The sequence below is a fragment of the Mytilus trossulus genome, chromosome 9 (assembly GCF_036588685.1).
Source record: "Mytilus trossulus isolate FHL-02 chromosome 9, PNRI_Mtr1.1.1.hap1, whole genome shotgun sequence".
NCBI classification, from domain to species: domain Eukaryota; kingdom Metazoa; phylum Mollusca; class Bivalvia; order Mytilida; family Mytilidae; genus Mytilus; species Mytilus trossulus.
Window position 1 is genome coordinate 30779736 of NC_086381.1, and position 20435 is coordinate 30800170.

At 30.3% G+C, this 20435-nt stretch overlaps 1 protein-coding gene across 2 annotated transcripts in view; it reads right to left on the reverse strand.

The window, feature by feature from the left end:
• Positions 1 to 20195, reverse strand: part of LOC134685543 (ETS-related transcription factor Elf-3-like) — a 58190-nt gene extending 37995 nt beyond the window's left edge. Inside the window, exon 1 of one of the 2 annotated variants that reach the window (XM_063545320.1) lies at positions 20099 to 20195. In XM_063545320.1, coding sequence (XP_063401390.1) covers positions 20099 to 20105 — 7 coding nt within the window. In that variant the 5' untranslated portion in view covers positions 20106 to 20195. Of the gene's footprint in view, positions 1 to 2125; positions 2188 to 20098 lie in introns of those variants that run through there. The other variant, XM_063545319.1, reaches the window with a different exon arrangement.
• Between the last annotated feature and the right edge of the window lie 240 nt (positions 20196 to 20435).

Below are 20435 nucleotides of genomic sequence, written 5' to 3' on the forward strand. Positions count from 1 at the left end.
ATTAAGGGTTTCACTGCATCTACAAGGGCTTCTCTACAGCGGTCTTAAGCAAAAACAAATAGTGAGATTTTCACCATATAATCATGAATAACTAATGTCCCTTTGACATCACAACTTAACTCCATTGAATTAACAAACATTCACATGCTCATTTCCCACTTTCGAAGACAATCATGTTTATATAATACTCGTATCTAGGGAAGCGTATTAGGGACATAGAAAAAATAAAATTGGCAGTGAACTTTTTTTTTCAAAGTCGAAATTTTGACATTTCAAATCTCAAAATTTCGACTTTAACTCGAAATTTTAACTTTCCTTATCTTAAAATTTTAACTTTCTAAAATCTTGAAATTTCAACCTTTTTAAACACTCGAAATTTTGACTTCTTTTAAACTGAATATTTCGATTTTTCTAAACTCGAAATTTCGACTTTTTTAAACTCGAAATTTCGACTTCTTTTGAACTCAAAATTTCGACTTCTTTTAAACTCAAAATTTCGACTTTTTTAAAACCTAAAATTTCGACTTTTCCTCAGTATTTATACGTTTGCGATTACCACATTCACAGTCATTTATATCAACGAGGCGGAGAGCCATTTACATCACAAACTTCATAATAAAAAAAAGAAGATGTGGTATGATTGCCAATAAGACAACTATCCACAAAAGATTCATAAGCATATTTTAACTATCTAAACCATTTTAAAGAGGTTATTTTAGATAGAAAATCTTGTTCTTGCCAAAGAATAAAAAAATTATGTTTCACGTTCAAATACATATTTCAAGTCTGGACTTCAGATATGTGTATCAAGTAACCCCGCTATTCCGACACACCTATATTACGACATACTTTTATTCAACAGTTTGATATATAAAGACAAGGGTTAATATTTGGGTTATAAGAATGCAAACTTCCAAAACTAGAAAACTGGGGAAGCTCATTGGTCGTTCTGAATATGCATGGCATTTTTTTGCTACTTGATTTACCATTGTTTAAACAAGGCAAAGTCAGTGACTTGCTATTGGTATACCAAACAGGCCTTTGCAACTGTGATGCTAAATGTCCTCAGATCTGACGATCATATGACAGTGTCGTGGAAACTAAAACATGGAATATGGGGGGGGGGGGGGGGAGGGGGGAATTCTGTCAACATGCATGTTCTTTACGAATGGTTTCTTTAATATTAATGCTAATCCATATCTTAATTTAAGAACAAAACCAGTTTCTGAATATAAATTGCCAAAATAAGTAAATGACGCTTTAATAATTTGCGTCCATGTCTACTCCTTCTGAAATTGTAATACCTGTTTGAATACTAACATCAAAGTTTTAAAAGTACTTAGAAAAAGTAAAAATTTCGAGATTTCAACAGTCGAAATTTTAAGATCAAAGTCGCTATTTCGATTTAAAAAAAAGTCGAAATTTCGAGTTTTAAAAAAGTCGAAATTTTGAGTTTAAAATAAGTTGAAATTTCGAGTTTAGAATTAGTCGAAATTTCGGGTTTTTAAAAAGGTCGAAGTTCTGAGTTTAAAATAAGTTGAAATTTCGAGTCTTAAATAAGTCGAGTTTAAAAATAGGTCGAAATTTCGAGTTTTTAAAAAGTCGAAATTTCGAGTTTAAAGTGGAAATTTTGACTTTTTATAAGTTGAAATTTCGAGTTTCAAAAAAGTCAAAATTTCGACTTTTTGAAAAGTCGAAATTTCAAGATTTTAGAAAGTCAAAATTTCAAGTTTAAGTCAAAATTTCGGGATTTGAAAAGTCAAAATTTCAAGTTAAAATCAAAATTTCGAGATTTGAAAAGTCAAAATTTCGACTATGAAAAAAAAATGTTCACTGCCAATTTTATTTTTTCTATGTCCCTAATACGCTTCCGTACGTATCTAACACCTAGAGATATTGCCTCCAAAGAAAAATTATACACGATTTTAAATAATTGTCAATTAGCAAATACCCAAAAGAAACAACAATGATTTATATCTTTTTGTGGTTATTTTTTTTTTTAATAAAACTTTAAAGCTGCATTTGAAAGATCTGTTCGAAAATATTTACACTTGCATTACAAACCGAGCTAATTGTTTTTCCTGGCTTTCATTTTTTGCCCATTTTTTAAAGAATAAAAACTTACCGACAAACTGACCAAACATTGTAACTTGATTAACGGCATACAAGAAATGGAATCCTTGACCGACTGCGTATAATTATGGTAACCAAATTACTCAAATATGCAAATTATAAGTGTTACATGTACAAATATGGGATGCAATAAGGAACTTTTCAAAATAATGCATTTTACCAGTGTGCGTTATGGCGATAACAGTTTAAATGAAGTATAAACCGGCTTTTACAATTGAAATTTTGGAAGAGATTATTTTTAAAGGAAACTTGGCGTCGTCAATAATAAAGATAACCGTATGATACTTAAAGATAACCGTATGATACTTAAGACAAAAGTTGTTGTTTTCCGAAATGGATGGAGGCCTGTGGTAAACCGTTTTTATTACAACGACAGAGAATTAGAAATTGTGAACTCCTATGTATACCTCGGTGTATTGCTCCACTATAATGGAACATTTTTACAAAAGCGTTTATCTCAACAAGGATCAAGAGCTTTATCTTCACTAATAAATTCATTGAAACAAATATATGTGACTACTGAACAACAAATTTTCCTGTTCTATAGTATGGTTGGACCCGTTTTAAGTTATGGGTCTGAAATATGGGGTTTTCATCGTGCTGGTGATATAGAGCTTATATATAATAGATTTTGTAGATTTATTTTGAAACTTGGTAAAAAAGTCCCTACAATTTTTTTATATGGTGAACTTGAGCACTTGCCATTGCATATTTTCAGAAAATATAAAATCCTGAAATATTGGATTCATATTGTAACTAATAAACCTCATATTGTATATGAAGTTTATAAACTTTAAATTTGTACAAAGATGCAAATAATGGTAAAATTAATTGGGCGTCTAACACGGTAAAAAAATTGTTATGTAACCTTGGATTTTATGATGTATGGATTTCACAAGATACTAGTAAATTATCATTTGATTTGATTGTATACAACACGTATTAAAGATCAATTTTTACAAAGCTGGAATACAGCTTTAGAAGAATGTAATAAACTTTGTATTTATAAACGATATAAACTAGAATTTGGTTTTGAAAAATACTTAGATTTTCATTGTAATGTATCTATATTAACAAAAAACTACGTAGCGGCACACTTAAATTAAATGTTGAAGCTGGTCGTTATCTAAATACTCAAAGAGAAAACAGAATTAACTACTGTTCTCTGCTGTCTTTTGTTTGTCATATATTGTATATATTTTCGTTTGCCATAGCATGTATATGCTTCTTGCAAATAAAGTATTCATTCATTCATTCATTCACTTATGCACTCGTAGTTCATTTGTACGAAATAAGTATACAGGTTTTAGTATTGTATGTTTTGAATTACACCGCTTTCAAAAATGCACAAATACGCTCTTGATAAACGAATGGTGGAAAAGTCAACTATAATACATCTTTCTTTCGAGTATCGTGGTATTTATCACTCAAAGACTTTGAAAGAAAAGGTCTAAAGCTCTTCAATATTCTACAAACGTCAAGTATATCAAAAGAAGAAAAGCGTACGGACAACTAAATGAAGTTTTTTTTTGTTTTAACATAAAAGTGTTGTGTAATACACCTCTTGTTTCCAGTCTTAACGAAACATGATTTACAATAGAAACGAAATACAAGAAGTCATCTAAACAGCTTAATTGTCTTTAGATGAAAATGGTTATAGTACAAATTAATATTGCCTATGATGGTATTCACGTGTATTTTATTTCGGTTATCTATAATTTGTATATAATGAAGAAGATTTTCTAATTTTTTAATTTAAATTTTAAACACATTTTTTAATTTAAATTTTAAACACATTTTTTAATTTAAATTTTAAACACATTTTTTAATTTAAATTTTAAACATTTGTTTTAATCTAAATTCTAAACTTTTATTAACTGTCACCTGTTACATCAACCCTTAAATTGTCCTGGGAAGAAACATATTTACAGATTTTTTAAGTTGACAAAAAAAGTGCGTCTGGTCCTTTTGTCATTGTTTTGAACTCAAAATATGCTTAAAAAATCAATCCCATGCCGATGTCAATAAACTAAAATAAAGTTATCTTATATCTTAATATCTATGGAAAAGGTTTGTGTCCTCCGTATACACAAATTGTGAAGTTTTATTATTATTTTTTTTTATTTAAAACTTTAGACCGACCAAATGACTTTCACATCCAAAAAGTTTTTTTAAAAGTTATACTTGTTTTCTTTGTTCTTCTTTGAATCGTTTAAGCGTTTGACAATTCTATCTATCGAAAATATATGCCGTACAAATCAAGTTTAAAAATTGTCAATGATTGAGTTTGACTGATTCCTTTGATATTTCCAGCCTCTGTTTTTTTGGTTGTTTTTTTTGCAATTAAACCACGAATGAGCCGCCATTCAATAAAAAAATAAGATGTAATCTAAGCGACAGTTAACTGACGACGGTTAAAATTACTATCGTTGCTGCAAGTAAAATTGTCCAAAATGGAAAACCTTGAGGTAAGCCTATGGCGGCGATGGGGTCAACAATGATGGAGAAAACTCCAAAAAACTGCTCACCCATTTCAAAATCAATATTCGGACATATTTTATTTATTGAGGAAAAGGAAATAATTTTGTTAAATACACAATAAGTATATAACAAAAAAAGGAAGATTGGTAGCTAGTTAAATCGTTTTATAGTCATATTAAAAAACTAATTACATTGTAGTATTTATATACATAATAAATGCGGAAGTGACCAATCATGTAGCCAATAACTAAAAAGAACACAATAAAACTATCCTACCTTCAATGTAGATATACTTAGGTTTGTATTTTTGATAACTAGGATAAGACTCCATATTTGGTCCTAGAAATGTCTTGTTGGGTTGGATACTTCAAAGTGTCCGGTCTCCTACCGGAATTTCTCTTTATAAGGAAAAAAAAGGTCATGTGGAGATTTTTGCCGATAAGAAAAGTTCAAATTGGCTTTATTAATTGCAATTTTTATTTAGAAGAGTATTTTATTACCATATTGTATCACACAAGATAAGATTTTGATGCATAGTAAATATTTTAAATAAAGTCTATCTCCATAGCATCTTTTAACGTGTCTTAATTTATTCGATAAATGTAGGCAATTTTGTATATTTCAGAATTTTGAAAAATTCATACGTGGATAGTTGACAGTAATATGATAAAGAATTTCCTTGTATGGTATATCGTTGTGATGTTGTTTTATTGATAAAGTAAGCAATAGGCGCGTGTGTTTGTTTATCTTAAGATCAAACTAGGAAAAATGTTAACAAAATACGGTATTGCTATGTCAACATAAAACTCTAACTAATTTTGGTTTCATTTGCACTTTTAAAAAATTTATGATTTTATTTTGGATATTGATATTTCCATTTTTTCAAAAATAAGCATTCATCATTTGTTTATCTTTCGCTAAGGGCATTTATAATTTGATTTGAAATTCTTAAAATCTCATTAACTTTAATAATTTACATACCATATTGTCTATAACTCCGGCGGATCAGAATGTCTAATGCCTTAAGAATCGTCGTGTATGGTAAATGAAGAAGAACAAATTTCTATGAATATGATCAGAAAATAGCCCAGTGGTTGTTTTGTCGTAGAAATACAGGCATACTTTTTTAGATGCTTACACAGCTGTATATGTTTTATGTCAAAGACGTAATTGGGTCATTTTTTTTTTTAAAATATTTTCCTTTTTTTCATTTTAAAATTTTTCGAGGGGAAATGAGATTCGCGGTAAAGTGCGTTTTGTGGCGTAAACGTCAAGGAAACCAAAAGATATTAGATATTTCATGCCTGATTTTGAATAAAATATGCAAAATAACTTGTTTTAAAAAAAATGATTTCAATTTTGTTGCGTTTGTCATCTTTATATATATATAGCTAATTGTACATGCTTTGTTTGCCCTTTCTGTACACTTAAACAACGCACAGTCTTTTTGATTACTACATAGCAGAATACCAATTAATTTTTTAAATCATATTAAATATAATTGGCAACTTTACTTCATGTATATCAATGTCTGTTCAGTAAAATAATCTCCATACTGATGTGTAGAAGGTTTGCCGATAAAGTTGTGAAAAGGCAAAATCCCTTTTTATTTATGCAAAGCTTCTCTTCTTACTTCTTATTCTTTATTAAGATCAAATTTTGACAAACAAAATATTTATCCAATTTCATATTAAGAAGATATGTGAGCCCTTTATTTTTGCCACAGAAAAGCATTCCAAAACATCAAAATTGAGCCGATCAATTGACTGACAAAAATCAAACAGAGGCTACGAAGTCATATCCAGAAAGTAATCAACTATTGGTAGCACAACTTAACACGGGTAAAATACTGCGGTTATTGAGAGCATATGGTCAAAGAAAATCCTGTTTTCGAAAAAAAAATTGTAATGTTAAATCGTTCAATATATGGCAATAATGATTATATCTGCCTGTCTATTTTTAAAAATGTGTCGGTCGGTGCAAAGGAAAGTACGGAAGCGTATTAGGGACATAGAAAAAATAGGTCAGTGAACTTCTTTTTTCAAAGTCGAATTTTGACTTCTCAAATCTCGAAATTTTAAGCTGAAATTTTGACTTTCTAAAATCTTGAAATTTTTATAAAAAGTCGAAATTTCCGCTTTAAACTCGAAATTTCGACTTTTTTAAAACTCGAAATTTCGACTTATTAAAGACTCGAAATTTCAACTTATTTTAAACTCAAAATTTCTACTTTTTAAAAACTCGAAATTTCGACTTATTTTAAACTAAAAATTTCGACTTTTTGTAAAATCAAAATTTCGACTGTTGAAATCTCGAAATTTTGACTCTTTCTAAGTACTTTTAAAACTTTGATGTTTATATTCAAACACAGTTATTACAATTTTAGAAGGAGTAGACATGGAGGCAAATCATTAAAGAGTCATCCACACATTTTGGCAATTTATATTCAGAAATTGGTTTTGTTCTTAAATTAAGATATGAATTAGCATTTAATATTGTGATGAAATCATTCGTAAAGAGCATACATGTTGACATATCCCCCCCCCCCCCCCCCCCCCTTATTCCATGTTTTAGTTTCCACGACACTGTCATAGGATCGTCAGATCTAAGGACATTTAGCATTACAGTTTCAAAGGCCTGTTTGGTATCTCAATAGCAAGTCACTGACTTTGCCTTGTTTAAAAAATGGTAAATCAAGTAGCCAAAAAAGCCATGCATATTCAGGACGACCAATGAGCTGCTCAGTTTTCTAGTTTTGGAAGTTTGATTTCTTATAACACAACTATTAACACTTGTCTTTATATATTAGACTGTTGAATGAAAGTGTGTCGTAATATAGGTGTGTCGGAATAGCGGGGTTGTGCTTAAAGCTTGATACACATATCAGAAGTTCAGACTTGAAATATGTATTTGAACGTGAAACATTTTTTATTTATTCTTCAGCAAGAACAAGATTTTCTATCTAAAATAACCTCTTTAAAATGAATTAGTTTATTAAAATATGCTTATCAAGTTTATGATGTATATGGCTCTCCGCCATGCTGATATAAATAACTGGGAATGTGGTAATGGCAAACGTATAAATACTGAGGAAATGTCGAAATTTTGAGTTTAAAAGAAGTCGAAATTCCGATTTAAAAGAATTCGAAATTTCGAGTTTCGAAAAAGTCGAAATTTCCAGTTTAAAAAAAGGTCGAAATTTTGAGTTTAAAAGAAGTCGAAATTTTGTGTTTAAAATAGGTCGAAATTTTGAGTTTAGAAAAAGTCGAAATTTCGAGTTTAGATAAAGTCGAAATTTCGAGTTAGAAAAAGTCGAAATTTCGAGTTTCAAAAAAGTCGAAATTTCAAGATAAGAACAGTTAAAATTTCGACTTTGAAAAAAAAGTTCGCTGCCAATTTTATTTTTTCAATGTCCCTAATACGCTTCCGTACTAATACGCTTCCGTAGGAAAGCACCACACCCCGTATCAGCAACAAGCGTGAATACTATAATCGTTTAATATCATTGACAAGGAATGAAAAAAAATGAATCTGGAAAACTGTCAGGCTACAAAATGGTCATAAATAACTCGACACGCCTTTACATATGAGATTCTATCATAATATTCTGCGCTTGTGAAATTTGTCACTCATATTCTTATGTCTAATGCCCAAGTACGATACGATCTAGAAGTAGATGTGGACAATTCAATATACATATACATATAAAATAAAGAAGATGTGGTATGATTGCCAATGAGACAACTGTCCACATGTACATTTATTTAAAATATCTGTGGCCCATTTCATTTGCAATAAAACACTAACACTTTGATAATTCTATACCAAAAATTTGAGAAATTAAAAGTGCGTATATTTATCATTAATCAAAATTCATGAAGAAAAAGTAATAAATAAATGTTGAGATTTTCTTCTGCAAATATAATACAAATGAAACGGACAATAATATATAATTAACTATATACTCTACATAGTTTTGTGTTGCAAAGAAACTGACTTCCATTGCTGTATTTATTAAATTGTTCTCTTTTGACAATATTTATTCAATAAAAACACCATAAATATTATTCAGATTTACATTTTTTCCTAGTTTTATCTTGTAATATGTTTTATTGATTCTAATTGCAGCTGTTTCGAAAAGTACAACTCGTTCTAGGATAAATGTTAACCATACAGACTCGACCCTGAACGTATAAAATCTGAATTTTATATTGGGAAATCAGTCTAACAAGTTTCTTGTCTGCCATTAAAACATCAGCTAATTATTTTAGTGCAAACGCTATATGTGACATTCTATTTCAATAGTTGACAATCGCTTTATAATTTTAAACAGCGGGTTCCATGCAAAAGAAAAAAACATATCATTCAGTATATCTATAAATACGTTGATACCCAGTACAAAATAAAAAAATAAACATGTTTAACATGTTTTAAATGTTTCAGAGCAACTCAGTGGAAAACCATCCAATACAAAGTTTACCCATGACGTATAGTACATATGTTTTATTCTACTTTTATGTAAATATATTTTGAGTAGGAAGTAACATCTGAAAGAAAAGTTAATGAATAAAAGAAACGTCATAAGGATAGGAAAAACAAGCCAACAAGAAATGCAAAAAAACCCAGGCGATCAATATGAAAGACATTGTGCCATGATTGTACTTTTCAAGGACGTCTTAAGTTCTATAAAATAAACTTTCGTAGGTCCATGTCGTTCTCTTTAAAGTGTGTTTTGGGATATTTTTGTTTAACTATCAATGCTGAACCACGAACTTAATACTATTGAAAACATTGCCAAACATCCATTCAAAGTTTTCACAAAGATTCATTTTGAAATTGCTGCGAGAAACTGGAGATTCCTTATTGTATAAGTTTTGGTCATTGTTGACAGCCGTATGGTGTCCTATCGTTGCTTACTAGACGCTTCGTTTGGACTCTGATGGTTATTTTTCTCGTCGACAATCATACCACATCAGCTTATATTTTAATAGTATATAATCTACATTTGGTTGAGATTTAGGATGAATTGTTCATTGATTTCTATCATATTAATATCTTTTACTATTAATTTGAAACAGCTGCGGACATTGTTTCAACGATTGCATTTCTCGGTTTAACAAGTGCTTATTATATAATCTTAATGTTTAGGTCTGTGAATAAAATAACATTTGTAATGCATACAATAGGTTTAAGTTACTTTTAGTGACGTTTAGTCGCCAGTTATAGACAATTATAGTAAAGTACCCAACATCAAAAGGTATACTAAGTATATGATAAATCGGCCAAGAGGGTAAACGTTTATAACACATTTTCAACGTACTATGTTGTTTTACAACGGTTTTTCCATTCAAATGACCCCGTATGTATATGGCTATGTGGGATGTTAAATTCACAGCCACTTCCGTTTCTTGTGAGAATTAAAATGAGATGCTTCGTTTTTTGTTAGAATGCCACGCGTTTTGCACCTAGTATAACCCTTGCAACATATCTTACAGGCTTTGTAGGTAGCCTAGTGCCTGACAAAGGTTTCCCTGGTATTCAAATAGTCCAATTCCACTCACTTTGCGTCATATATACCTAATTAGTTTATTGTTAAAGTCGTTGTCGTCCTTTTTCAAACGTAAACTATTGGCCACTGGATGTTCAAATTATAACTGTTAGGTAATATGAACGAAAGGAGATGTGGTGTTTACTACCACTAGACTTTATAGATTTTAATTGAACAAACGTGGTGTGTCGACGGATACCATCATTCAATGACAATACCGACATTCCAATATCACTACGAAAAAATAAAATCACAAAAATACTCAACTCCGATGAAAATTCATAACGGAAAGTCCTTATTAATCAAATGACAAAATCAAATGATAAAACACATCAAACGAAGAGATATACACGGACACATTGCTAAGAACGTGATTGTAAAATGCTATTGAGATATATGATAAGGCGTAGCACAAACTCTTGCCTCTTGGATTAAAGTCGCTTTCAAAAGTTTTAAGTTGATGATAAAAACGGTATATAAACAAATATTTATTTGGGATGGACTTAAGTGTAGTGGATAACGTATAAATCTTTTAAGAAGGAGCTTGCGACTTTGTTTGTTAGTGTATTGTTTTTAAGTATTACAAAGTTTTTCCTCATTAAAATCGTACAATAGGGATGCTTCCTACAAGGGCTTTGGAGTGTCAAATTTGATAAAGATTACAACACAATCATAGCCTACGCGTTTGAAAAGATGCTTTTGGTTTTATTTTAGGGAAAGTATTTTCGTCACATTACCACTTGTATATAATACAAAGAATAACAGTTCATTTTGTTGTTATCTAATCCAAAGAGTTCAAAGGCTTAGATATACAAAACGGTACAATGAATACGATTTACAGAATCCAAATCAAATCTTCCTGGTCTGTTTGCAATTTTTATAAAGATTAAGTCTTAGAAAGGATAATCAAACAAGTCGGTAAATGAGCAAAATGTACTGAACACCTTAAAAAAAGGTGTTTCAATTATTTAGACAGTATCAATTTTTTGTATTCTGATTTTTTTCTAATGTGACCATCAAGTTTTAAAAAATGCAGATTAAAATCGACTAGTCACTGGTTGATAGCTGAGGTTGATAGTTACTTCATATCACATCTCCTTGTTTTTATAATTTTATATTGGCCAGCTGGTTAATCCAGAAATGTTTTTGGACAATATTTCCCAGATCTGCTTGTTCTGCGAAAATATTAAGACTAACCCTGAATTTTAAATCGATATGAAGATTCTTGATTTTCTTCGGTAAGAATGATTAGATAAAGGTGCCAGTAGTTTACTGATGATAATATCTTGTAAATTGATGACGTTGAGACTCATTAAATGTAGACAAACAAACACTGAGGGAATAACATTGACTTTAAAAAAAAAAAGCAGGACCAGGTGCATCTCCTGTTATGCATGCAGTACCGGCCATTTGAAAAAGTTAATCATTCGACGTAAAATTCATCACAGTGACCTGACGTCAAAACAATCGATGCAAAATAATTCGTATATTTTAACTCAACGAAAAGAATCGTTTTTCTTCGGACTCTTTGTTCATATTTGAAATACATAAGGAAAGGCGAAAAGACTGCAAATATAAAACGAGCCATTTATGTTGTTCTATTTTATAAGCATCCCAGACCGGGGAAATGATATACGCAAATAATGCAATATGCACAGTTTCCAAAACTGATTTTGAATGGTAAAAAGCGTTATTGGTCTTATAACTATGTTGATTTTGAAATGTTTTACATTTGTCATTTCATGGCCTTTTATAGCTGGCTTTGCTAATTATTGAAGGCCGTACGGTGACCTATACATTTGTTAATTTCTGTGTCATTTGGTTTTTGTGGAGAGTTGTCTCATTGGCAATCACACCACATCTTCTTTTTTATATTTTAAAGATTTAAATTGTTATCACTGTAAAGGTTTGTGTGCATTTAAGTGCAGACAAATAACATTGGAATTGATATCAAACAGAATATTACCCGCCTACTATTTCTGTATGAACTTTTCCTCTAAGATTTCATATTCCTCCTATAACATGACTCAAATGGTGCATTATAATTTAGTTACTGCAATGAGGCATGAACGTAGCATTTTATTGCTGAAATAGGGCATTTACATTATAGTTATGTAACTGAAATGGACCATGATCGTATTATAATTTTATTAATACAGAGGATTATTTTCTTTTCACTGCTTTCAGATGAAGGATAATGTATTTGTATATCAAGCAGGGGAAAAGTAAATAGTTAACTGTACCATATTCAGTTAAAATATACATTAATTTGTTATTTTGATACTGTATATTTTGTTGAATTATTTCTAATTTCATTATTTCCGTACGATGAACAATCAAACTATTCTATTTTTTCATAAATAAAGAAAATGATGGGAATCTTTCCTAGGATATATTTTTTACTCATTGAACAAGTGAAATATTTGAGGGTTACACAAGTTATAGCAATTTTGAAACACTTTTTTTACTCTATGCTCAAGCTCAATCTCTTAACTTTGAAAGCATACAAGGGTCGAACACTTAGGCTAAGGTATTGTTCTATGCGAACTCCTGTTTCTCATATGATGTGTTCGGAATATGTGTTTGGTGTCTCTTGATAGATGTAAGTCTCGTTATATATAAAATAGATACCGTCGTTTTAGAAAGGCCGTTCATTCTTTTTAATTACGCTTTTATAAGAATCCTTAACTGTTACGATAGTTCATTATAGATAACATAGAATTATAATAGTTTTATAGAAAGCACATCATCTTTAAGCTTGGTCTAAAGATAAAAAATGAAGTCACATTTATCTTTTTTTTAAATAATGTTGGATGAATGTATCTTTAGTTTATTCACGTTATATCCACAAAGATCTTTGCACAACTTGCGACTGTCGGAATGCCTATACTATATGTCTCTCTTGATTTGTGGGTGATATTTTCTTGACCGAATATCAAAATTGTAAGTATCTTCCTCTGATGTGCCAAATTAGGATCAATTACATGCCAATTATAAATTTGCATATATATACGCATTGAGATGTTTTCTCCAGCGCGGGAGGTTTGCGCTTTTTTTTTAAAGACACTTGTCCTTCTATTCATAGAACATTTTCGCTTTTTTATAAAAGGACATTTGCGCTTTTTATTAAGGATATCTGCGCTTTTACAAAATTTGCTTCGTATAACTCTCCTATTTTACCCAGGCTTAGAACCCGTAGGTTTAGCGTAGCTCAATCGTATTTAAAAGTTATTTCATGGCACATTTTACTATATACAGTTTTAACATTCAAAAGACATTAAGACGCATATAGGCATCATATTTCTGACCATATTGTTGTTTTAGTATTTCCAAAAGACAAAAGTGCAAAATATTTATCCATATATGACCTTATTCAATATGTATTTTCTTTATTGAATTAATGAAATCATACTTTGTTACTTTTACATGCATATTTGACTAATACGAGATTTATTGTGTAACTATCAACTATGTTTTAGTCATTATGGAGCTGTATATATGTCATAGATGACGAATCGGTGAAATGATGTGTTGAAGAGTGCATTGTGGTGAATGAAAAGATTAGCATTTATTGAAGGAACTCGTATAATAGTATACACAACACAGAATGATGTATGTGTTTCTTAAACATATCCAGGTTTTCCTGTTGAATACCAGTGTCCCTGTTTCTGATCTGAGTATTGTATGTAAAACAGAGCATTGTTTTGAGACAACGAGTATTGTATGTAAAACAGAGCATTGTTTTGAGACAACGAGTATTGTATGTAAAACAGAGCATTGTTGTGAGACAACGAATATTGTATGTAAAACAGAGCATTGTTTTGAGACAACGAGTATTGTATGTAAAACAGAAAATTGTTTTGAGACAACGAGTAAATATTGTATGTAAAACAGAGCATTGTTTTGAGACAACGAGTATTGTATGTAAAACAGAGCATTGTTTTGAGACCACGTGTTTTTGTTGTTAATGAACATGCAATGCATATGTATAACACGTATCTAATGCATTTATATTTCTATAGATGGTCTTAACATTAAAATCCTGTTCAAAAGAAGACACCAAATATTGTCAGAGTTAACCATTGACATGGTCCAGTGGTCAAGACAAAACTTACGACACAACACGTTTCATTGAAATAAAATGAATGAATATCCAAGAAAACAAATTATTTTCAGTAGTAATCAATCAATCGAGTTTTGTGACATTTCTTCGCCATTAACACGTCATAATTTTTTAATAAAACAATAGAGACCATTTACTTAAATTCCTTCCATTTTGTTTTACGTTTTTTTCACGCTAAGAATGTCATTTGGATCAATATACATTTGATGTATTCGAATAAGATTTCATAATTGTTTCTAAATTAAATGAAGTATTTCGATATAGTTTCTAGAAATCAGTAAATAAACAAAAGACAATCAACTATGTTTGAAGCTTTCTCACTATGAAAAGCCTATAAGCAGCCAAAAAAATGCCTTTAACCAGAGCAAAACAGATCTGACCTTTCTATTGTAGTAAGAAATAATACAAGTACTAAAACTTACACAAAAGGGCTAACGGGAAAGTTTAAATCGAACAGATTAGGTTTAAAAAGTATCGAATTTGTCCAATTGTAGCAATTCAGTCTAATAAAGCAACACTCAAACGAAACTGAAAGTCGCCGTTCTTTTTAAAAACAAAACAAAACAGCATAGAATTCAATTTTTTTTAACACCTTTCGTTTTCCAATTGGTAGAGACAATCAGAAAAGAGTCCATAAAATATTTATTATTAGAGTTAATATGTGATATACGATGAAGAGCCGAATGCTCGAGGACTGAAACTGCAATTGCTAAAAAAAAGTCAAACTTAAACGTAGTGCTTACTTTGCAAAGTTCTGTACATCCCCAGCATCCATATAGTAATATGTTAGTGTTTCTTTATTTTTTAATACTAAAGTACATATTTATCAAGATTATTGGCCGTCACAGTGAATGAACATAGACATAGACATACGGCAACATATTGCATACACTTTCTGTACTTGTGACATGAATAAAAATAATTTGCACTATTAAACGTAGAACAATTAAAGTCATAAGAAACGAGTGACCGGTGAAAAATAATGCTCTTCCAATTCTTAAACCAATGCATACAAACATCATAAACTTAGTCTTCTGTGATCGAATTTATCATTTTTTTCGTGTAAATTTCGTATAATCGTCAATTTTTTTTTCAATCGGTCAGTGTTGTTGTGAAAGTATGGCAGGTAATTAAAGTTCGTGTTTTGAAGCCGAAGTTTAACGATTGTCACATGTTTGTCAACAATTGACGAAAAATAAACAAAAAAGCATGGAAATTGAGCACGTGTTTAACATGTAAATTCAGATAATAGTTTATTTTAAGGACATCCATGCATATTGTGGTCACCGGATTTTTACGAGATGGGTCACACTGAGGTCACCTTGCATACGGAAAATATATCGGGGGAATTGCTTGCTGGAAGGAAGCAATTCAAATTAAGTAAACTTCTTCTAAATATGAATAAATTAAAGAATTTTCTTCAGAAAAAAAGTATATGTACATAAGTTTTACAATGAAAACTATCCATTGAGTTATAAAAAACATATGCATTATTTTTTTTATTGATTTGAGGTTTCTTATGACTTTAACTTATAATTGTTTTCCTGTTCTAGATATTGATTATAAAAAGTAGAAATAGAAATATATTTAAAGGGGCACTAGCTACGAGATCTATAAAAAAAATATGATTTTTTTATTTGATCATTAATGAATAAAAGCAACAGTAGTATACCGCTGTTCAAAACTCATAAATCCAAGGACAAAAAACAAAATCGGGGTAACAAACTTAAACCGAGGGAAACGCATTTAATATAAGAGGAGAACAACGACACAAAACTGAAATGTAACACACACAGAAACGGACCAAGCATCAGACAAAATCCCACGAGAATAACAAATATAATGAAAGTGAAAAAAAGGAAATAATAATTCGCTTTTAGCAGCCAATATGGTTCAAAATAAGCAAAGAAACATCGATGATGAATTATTCACTTGCAAGTAATTAACTGGAATTATTCACTTGCAAGTGAATAATTCGACCTCAATGAATCCATTTTCATGTGAACTTCAATAGTTAGATATACTAGTAGATAACGTTTAATTGTGTGTGTTATTGAAAGGAAAAGAATGTCAACATGGAAAGTGAAACAAAGGCAAATCATTTGATTGACTTATTCGATCCACAAATACTAATTGTTTTACACGTAAACACCATGATTAATATATATATCTTTAACCTATAATATGTAATTGAACAGACCTGGAAACAATGAAACTGCACGAGTGCACTATATATTTATATCTTTGTTCATGTGTATATCGCATATATATGTAGATGACCATAGGCTGTTTTCAGAGGTCAACTCAATAGTTCATTAAAAAAAGACTTAAGAGCCATTGCCCTGTAAAATGTTTATATCATACTTTTTTTTACAATTTGAATAAATGTTTAATATGTTATTAAGCAAATATGTGAATTTGAGACAAACCAATGAACATGAATTTGACAGCTAGTGCCCCTTTCAACCTTCTAAGGGGCTAGGATGAAAAATTTTGTCCTGCATTTTTTTTAGCTGTAATCTCTGTCCTGCATTTTTATTTTTCACTCTGTTCGGTCCTGCCTTTTTTTTTTTTAGTTTATCCTGATTTTTTTTACCTAAAATGTCGTCCTGCCTTTTTTTTATTGCAAGTGTCTCATCCTGCTTTTTTTTTTACTCAAAACTCCTGTCCTGCCTATTTTTTTCAAATTTCATCCTAGCCCCCCCCCCCCCCCCCCCCCCTAAAAATCAAATGGTAGCTCCCTAATTGTAATTGTAACGTTGACGTATGTTTTCCGAAATTTGCCGAAGGATGACGACGTATTGCAATGTGCGATAAAGTTACAAACAAACATGCGTTAATCGTTGTATTTAAAACATTTTATTTTCAGTAAAATGGATTAGACCAAACTAAATAATACTTATGAAATCGTCCCCTTTATTATTATATTACTATTGGCATGCATGTAGTAAGCGAACACATATACTAGGTATTTAACGAACGGCATGTAGGAATTGAAAGATAAAAGAAAAGAAAAGAAAAGAAAGAGTCTAAGATGATGGCACTCCATGTTTAAAAATTAGGAGAGTGTGTATATTCGAAAGTTAAAAGTCAAAGCAAAAAACAACTCATCAATTATACATAAGTACAACGAAACAATAGGAAAGACTAATCAACGGACAAACAAATACAGTAACCAACAAAAAGGGGGATTTCACCACAATACGCTGATATAGTTCATTGCAATACTTTTGATCCCTGTATAATTTTTAGACGGATTTTTGGACGAGCATAGTTCACGTATTATAGTAAAAAAGGGGGTGACATGATATAATATTCCTATTTCAAAATATCAATATTTTTTTTTTATACTTTTGACCATATGTAAAGACTGAGGCAGTAAAAACTACAGTATAAACAATGACAATACTCAAAGGACACATATTGTATATCAAAAAGTAAAATCGCAAAAATACTGAACTCCGAGGGAAATTCTAAACGGAAAGTCACTAATCAAATGGCAAAATGAAATGATAAAACACATTAAACGAATGGACAACAACTGTCATTTAAGAAATTAATGCTTCTTTTTGTAACTTCATTGGGGTGTAAAGGCGTTGACCGAAGTACATTTTGTATTCCGCGCTTCATTCTAAAATATGCACACGGTCAACGCTTTTACAACCCTATGTATTTACTAAAAGAAGCATTTGATACTTATAATTACATTTTTTTTAGCTAGGATCATGAAAACAGGAATTTTTATATACTTATTTTTATTTTATTCACCTGTGCACTTTATTGTGGGACCTCGTGTTATTATGAATGATAAGTTTTATTGAGTGATGCAATTGCTTAAGGAATAACACGTGATGAGCAGTTAACCAATCACAATAACGTATTATAAGGAAACATACATCTAATGTAATTATATTCCTGATGCATGTCAAAGTTAATATCCTCACAAATATTTACTTGTTAAAACGAGTAGCAGATATCGAAGCGTACTAGAAATTGACATATATTTTTTATTTTTGCCTAATGCATGAAATTTTTTGTATAGTGTGTTGATAATAAATTGTGTAAATATATTAAAGAAGAAACCATTTTAAGAAGAAGATAATAAAAAGATGCATAGGGAAGAGGAGATAATCGTCAATAAAATAAATGTAGACGCTGACTGCATGAAATTTTTTAATATTGTTTATTTTTATTTTGCAATAATTTTTCAATTATTCTCAATCATTTTATAGATGTTTAATATTTAAAAAATACTCTCAATTACTTGAAAAATAAATTGCGAGTTGGAAGTTTTATTGGATGTTGAATTAGGTGTAGTTTAAACAAGGCCGTTTATATAAATATAATAATTTTCCCTATTTCTAAAATAGGCAAAATAAACACATATATATATATAATGAAATTCGCAAAAAAAATGCTATTACATTAGTATTGTTATTACTATCAATTCGATCTTGTTTAATAATAACCGTTTATATAAATAAAATATTTTTTTTGCATATTTTCTACGAATATTCCTGTTGGTTTTTTTCTTTCAATATTATTTTAATCTTCTTTTGTTTTAGCAGTAAACCGATTTTTGTATAAACTGTTTTGGTTCCATACCGGTATATTTCTTAACATTTAATAGCGATTTATTTCAAATTAGTTCATTACCGTGATGGGAATCGATATATTTTTGATCATTTTTGTCTCACTGATGTAGAACACTTATCATTTATTTGTATCATCAACATTGCACACATCTGTGTTTACTGAAAAGGTCACCCACAATATACAGAGGAGTACAACAAACGCATTGTTTTTTCAGGTGTGTATAGGTAAATAAGAAAGAGTCACCAGTGAATCAAAAAGGGATCTTTTGCGTACGTAACTGAGGTCTCCCATGAACATAATGTCGATAACTTGAAATGTATTAAACCTCAGGGGTCTGGAGTCTGAAGTAAAACTATTGTGATGTAGCAGGGTGATTTTTCATGCTTTGTACCAAGTTACTTATTTACTGGAGAACTCACTCCACAAGAGAGTTTTTATTCTCTGGTAATGAAAGCATCCGAACCTTTAAAAGTCTTTTGGTTATTTCATTTGTACCGGAAGAGACCCCTTTCACAAAATGTTAGCAAAATTGTGCCTAGGCAATATGTCAAGTTTAACACCTTAAGTTAACAATACTAAGTTTAACTTGAAGAGAAAGAATTGGTAATCTAAAATAAAGAGCAATTCTGGTTAAGTTGACATGTTGACATACAGTACACAGCAAAACAAAACATGCATGTCGAATTAAACAATATTTTTACTTTATACAGTTTTCGATCAGCATATAATATCCATCTGGAAGTATTGACTAAAGTACATGTTGGGCTCAAAACCCGTTAACATGGCGTGACAGTGGGTGAACATAGACCTAGACAGACAGTAACATATTGCACGTACTTAAGCTACTGGGGGTATAACACGATCCTTTGTTTAATAACTACTACATATGGAAGGATAACTTCATATTTTTTTACTCTGTTAAAGACAAGTTTTTTTTATATCTAAAAAAGTCTTAAATGTGGAACACTTTTTGTATAAGATCTCGACTTAGATGCTGACTTAATAACAGTACTATATTCAAATAAAAAAGAAATTAAGAAAAAAACGAAAGAAAAACGGAAAACAGACTTCTTTAGCGAAACACCACTTCGTGCAATAATTATTCATACCAGTTATCATATATACAAGGGAGGCTTATACTGGTATCATATAGAGCTTTAATTGATATACTGCTGTGAGAAAGTGTTCTATATTGGGATAAATAAAGCCAAACTTACCTGTCATCAATGCATTTCACCTGATATTCGAATTCCTGAAAAAAATCATTTACATCTAAACTTTGTTTTCTTATTCATTGAAATTGCATTAACTAAATATGTCAAAGTTTATTTTTACAATTTAATCACGTGATTTACGTTTACCGTAAAAGATCAATGAAAGAGATTTTCTTCCGGGTTTAACGTTATTGGTTTTATGACGGCCAATCAGTTTCCATGCCTACAAACATATCTGTAAGACTGTGCAGTAAATAATAGTAAAATTACAGAAATATCATCATTTTGAGGCTTGTTGAAATTAAATACATAATATATTTCAATCTGATTTATGCTGACC